Raw genomic sequence first — 5,702 nt, forward strand, 5'->3', positions numbered from 1 at the left:
TTGAGGTCAGACTAGCTTCTTTGACATTTTGTTTACCTTCTCTACCTTCTGCTTCTGGTGTTCTCTTCATAGTAGGTGCAGTCGATTTTTGATCTGTGTGATGGTCAGTGGAAGATGCGCGTGTGGAAGTTCTTACTTACTACATGATTATTCCTTTTCTATTGACTATCTAGGACTACAGTCTTTTTGACGAACATTGTGTCCCTAGAATGATGGAATTTCTGAAATATTTGCAACGGCATCATGGTGTAATGTGGCCTACTAATGCATTTTCCGTCAGTAAAATTTGTTGTTTTGCCAGTTATTCCTATTAAAGTTTTAGTATTTTTTAATATTGTATTACTAGAACTTGGCGTTATTTGCATTTGTGGATCATAAAAGCATCTTTCTCTTTTTTTGTTTCAGTCCTCTTGAAGAACTCATTCTAAGAGCCAGTAAACTGTGGAAAATGGCCTTCAGTGATCTTACTTCACGGACCGTGCGTCTCTATGATAATTGGATTAAAGATGCTGGTGAGTAACCAAATTTCCCAACTGAGGTGCACTCTTTTTCTCCTTTCCAGTGCCACATTCCATGTTACATAGGATTCCAGTGAAAACAAAATCCGAGCCTTTGTACATTAACAGCCCTTCCGAAGTATTGGCTTTTACTGCTAGTGCATGAAGAAGAGGTATCGAGGGTTTCACTGCAGATGAGTATAGAGATAGAGGTAGTTGTTCGTGACAATGTTTCTAAGAGTGAGAATAGGCTAATCCTCCAGAGATGCAAATAAGCTAATAAATGATAGCACATTCCAATTAAGTGGCCATGAAAAGTGATTTTGGAAGAAAAATACTCTTAGGTTTGTTTTTGCCCTAATAACGCTCATCGGGAAATAGCAGTTACTGCTAATGGAGACCCCATCTTTGAATGGAAGGGGCTGCATCCCCCCAGTGGTGGATGAGAAAGGATGGGACTTGTTGCTTGGGCAAAGAAAATCCTGGGGAGAATCTGAAATAACTACCTTGTCTCCTTGCCCATTTAAAACAAAAATCAGTGTTATAGAGGAGCATTTAATGACATAGCCAGACATTTTAATTATGTTGAAATGAAAGGTATTTATAAAATGACGATATTGAAAATAATCTTCTTTTGTGAGGGTTAGCAGTTATTCCTAGTGTGGTAAGATAATGAGTAATTTCTATTGGAAAGTATACAGGAGAAACAGGGGTTTCTAATTCCATTAGAGAGTTAATCTCAGCAACCCACAAGGACAGGTGTACCCTGTTCTATAGGGTTACTATGAGTCAGAATCAACTGGATGACAGTCAGTTTTAAGTAAGATAGCTGCCTACATATTTTAAAATAACAAATATACTCCTTTTGTAACTAAAAAAATATACTCCATTTTAAACAATAGTTTAAGATAGTTAAACAGTAGGTTAAACATATTAACCAAAGTCAGACATAGAAAGGAGTCAGGTCGCTGTAGCGTTGAAATGGACCTTAAATAGCCTCAGAGTTCACCCTTTGCTTTAGAGTGAAAGAAGCTGAGGCTCAGAGATGTGACCTTTCCAAGGTCAGAGTTAGTTGATGGCAGAACGGACAAGAGCCCATGTCTACTGACTATGAGTATTCTCCATTGAAGTTTTGAATTATCTTACACATATCACTATTACCTCATTAGGCTACCAAATCTAATTGTAATTAGATTCCACTATACGTTGGATTCATCAAAGATGTGCCATTTTATGTTGCCATCTAAAGACCAATTTGATTTCACGGTAAGGGTCCCAGTAGTTGCCACTGAGCTGATTGCAGCCCATGGTGATCTCTGTGTGTCAACGTTGAACTGTGCTCCATAGTGGTTTTGATGGGTGATTTTAGGGGGATGGCAGGGGAAGCAGATCAACTTGTATTTTTTCTGAGTTTGCAGAAGGTTGACTCAAACTTCCAACTTTTCAGTCAGTAGCTGAATTCATTAGCATTGGTACCACCAAGGGACTCCCAGGATCTTTTTTGCCTTTTGATTCCTTTTGCCTTTTAATGATATTTTTAATATCCCATAAATAGAGAAGCTCCACTCCAGTAAAAGAATGGAGAGTTTCTAAGTCTATATATTTCAACCCGCCTTTAGTTTCTAAATGTATATAATAATACAGAGAACACATGAAAGACGATCCTTCTCTGAAGATTTAGAGTAGTTTACTCTCATCTATATGCACACACACACATTCTGTATTTAATTTAAAGACAAGCATTTAAATCATTTTTTTCACAGTAGATATGCCCCTTGCAACCTCAACTGTCAGTATCTGTACTTGGGAATCAAATATATTTGGGCATCTCTTTTTTGAGGTGAGCTGTTTGCAAGAATGGATTCCTTGCTAACCAACTTTTACTATCCACTTACCATTCAGATAGCAAGAATGACATTCTCAGCTTAGTTGTGACCGTTACGCAATAGCGTAAAGTATGAGTCAGATTGCTGCCAACTTGAACCCTTAGTACTTCACAAAGCACTCCAGATATATGTTTGCTTTTTCCTTCCTGTTTCTTTATCTTATAGGTTCTTTGAATTTTAATAGATGTGTTCTTTGAACTAATCCATGCTACTTAGGAAGAAAGCATTCCCCTGCAAGTAGTTGATGGAAAACCTCGTTAATATTCTTTGTATGCGCACTTATGACTGTATAACTCCACTTGAGGGGAAGGAACAGCAGAATTGTACATAAATGGATATATTGGATGGTGTTGGATACGGCAATAAATACATAGATAAAAATAAGGGTTCCTGGATGAGAGGGCGGGGGAGGGAGGGCATACAGGGGAGCTGGTATCAAGGAATTCAAGAAGAAAGAAAATGTTTTGAAACAGACTTGGTAGCAATTGTACATGACTGCTTGATGTGATTGAACTATGGAATGTTAGGATATCTGTAAGAGCTCCCAATAGAATGATAAAAATATATGTGTATATTCTCTGTGTGCAGCACTTGTACTTTCCCTGTATGCTCACTGCAACACTCTAAGTAACACTTGTGGAATACAAGAACCCAAGTGAATCAGGTCACTATCCTAACTCAAGGGCCAAGTGGCTTCAGATGGTGAAGTCTTAAGAGTAAAAGATGTTTTAAAGGGAACTGCTTCAGAATTCCTTTTCCACTTTTACCCACAAATCAACTATTTGATTCTTTGGGAAAGTTTCATTGAAAAGCATTGTAATGTTAGATTGGAAAAAAGGAACAACAAAAGGCTGGAAGTGCTTAAGGATACCAAGCAAGAAGGAGAACCTTGAAAACACATGATGCTGATGGTGCCCGGCTATCAAAAAATATAGCATCTGAGGTCTCAAAGGCCTGAAGATATACAGCCATCTAGCTGAGAAACAACAAAACCCACATGGAAGAAGCACACCAGCCTGTCCCGTCTCAATCTCTGAGGACAAAGCGGGTGCATAAGCCAATGTGAAGAAAGCTGATGGTGCCCGGCTATCAAATGATATAGAGTCTGGGGTCTTATAAGCTGGAAGATAAACAAGTGGCCATCTAACTGAAAAACAACAAAGCCCACATGGAAGAAGCACACCAGCCTGTGGTATCACAAGGCATCGAAGGGATCAGGTATCAAGCATCAAAGACCAAAAAAAAAATTATAGCATTGTGAATGAGGGGGAGTGCGGAGTGGGGACCCAGGGCCCATCTGTGGGAAATTGGACATCCCCTTGCAGAAGGGCTGTGGGGAGGAGACGAGCCAATCAGGGTGCAGTGTAGCAATGATGAAACATACAATTTTCCTCTAGTTCTTTTATGCTTCCTCACACACACAGTCCGATAACATGTGCAAAGTGTGTGAGAAGAAGCCTCGCCACCTTGCTTCTAAAAAGCATTTTGGAAATATTCAGGAGGGATTAAAGTATATTGTATTAGGATTGACAGCTCTATGAGAACACTGTCACACACACAGACTTTCCCCCTTCTACTTAGTGGTATTGATCACTGCGAGCTGTTATAAATAATTTCTGGACTTCTTGGTTCACTTTCACTTTGCTTTCACTGGGAAGTTCTGAACCCTTGGTTAAGGGCCAAGGATTTCAAGTGTATTCTTGGCTTTGGCTCGAATCCTGGGTCGCCTTGGGGCAACTTACTGATTAGTTTCCTGATTGCTAGGGACATGGTGGTCATGCAGATCGCTATTTTGTGTGGAAAATTCCATCGCTACAGAATTCCAAAATGGTTTGATTAATACTTAAGCCTTAAGAGGATTTATTGGAAGCAGTGCTACAGGAGCATTTTGGATTATGGAGAAATGAAAAAAGTTTCAATATTTGAAATGCAGCCGTACTTGAGTTCAGATATCCAGATGGACTTTCCAGGCTTAGTTTTTGCAATAGCATAGAGTATGGGTCCGATTGCTGCCAAGCTGAACCTTTAGTAATTCAAAAGTGCTCCAGGTACATGCTTGCTTTTCCTTGCAGCTCCTTTATCTGATTGGTGTTTGGAATTTTAATGGGTGTACTCTTTGAGCTGGTACATGCTACTTAAGAAGCGAGCATTCCCATGCAAGTAGCTCATTAATCTATGTATGTAGCACTGTACTTTCCCTGTAGTCTCATTGGACGCTCTTAGTAAAAAAATTACTATGCTAGTTATAAGTCACCACCACTTGTCTGTCATCTAGTCTGACTGTGGTCGCTTATGTATTGCTGTGATGCTGGAAGTTTTTTCACTTGTCATTCAAGTCCTTATTGGGTCACCCAAGTGGTCAGGTTTCAGCAGAGCTTTCCAGTCTAAGGACAGCCTATGAAGAAGGAACAAGCTGTCCACTTCTGAGAAATTAACCGATGAAAATTGTATTAATAACAGTATGACATTGTCAGATATCGTGCCAGAAACTGAGCCACTCTGGTCAGAAGATATTCAAAATATGATTGAGGAAGAGCTGCTTTCTCAAAGTAGAGTCAACCATAGTGACTTGGCTAGAGTTCAAGCCTTCAGGACCTTCATTTACTGATGAGACGTGACTCAGAATGAGAATAAACATCCACAAACACCTATGAATAGCTGGAACTCAGAATGTACAAAATGTGAATCTAGAGGAAACTTGGAAGTCATAAAAAATGAGATGGAACCCATAAAGATCACTATCTTAAGTATTTAAAAACTGCCATCAAGTCAGCTTACTCATGGTGATCCCCTATGAGTTTCCTATACTGTAACTGTTTATAGGAGTAGAAAGCCAACTTGTTCTGCAGAGCTACTGGTGGTTTTGAACTGCCGACCATGCAGATCCCAGCCAAACACTTAACCTTTATGCCACCGGGGCTCCATAGCATCTTAAGCATTAGTGAGCTGAAATGCACTGGTATTGGCTATTTTGTATCAGTCATCCATATGGCTCACCATGCCAGGAATGACAGGTTCAAGGTTCCTTGGGAATAGCATCACATCCATTATCAAAAAGGATATTTCAAGATCTATCTTGAAATACAGTGCTGTCTGGGATAGGATAATATCTAGCCGCATACAAGGAAATCCAGTCAGTACAACTATTATTTGAATTTAACCCCGAATAAAAAAGTTAGTGATGATCAATGGAAGAATGCTACCAATGTCTTGGCTGAAAGCAGAGAATAGCAGAGTGATGTTTACTTGTGTTAATTGACTAAGCAAAGACAGTTGACTATGTGACTCACAACAAACCATAGAGAGACTTGAGAAGAAC

The 5,702-nt window shown here is 39.5% G+C and overlaps 1 protein-coding gene across 2 annotated transcripts in view; it reads left to right on the top strand.

Annotated features, from left to right (window-relative positions):
- The first annotated feature begins 434 nt into the window (after window positions 1–434).
- Window positions 435–5,702, top strand: part of ELOVL7 (ELOVL fatty acid elongase 7) — a 33,467-nt gene continuing 28,199 nt past the window's right edge. For both annotated transcript variants that reach the window (XM_004703587.2, XM_045285383.1), the window contains exon 1: window positions 435–512. In XM_004703587.2, the coding sequence (XP_004703644.1) occupies window positions 449–512 (64 nt within the window). In that variant the 5' untranslated portion in view covers window positions 435–448. The remainder of the gene's footprint in view (window positions 513–5,702) is intronic.

Source organism: Echinops telfairi, unplaced genomic scaffold (genome assembly GCF_000313985.2).
Source record: "Echinops telfairi isolate 266 unplaced genomic scaffold, ASM31398v2 ScPeMD7_7469;HRSCAF=8507_1, whole genome shotgun sequence".
NCBI lineage: Eukaryota > Metazoa > Chordata > Mammalia > Afrosoricida > Tenrecidae > Echinops > Echinops telfairi.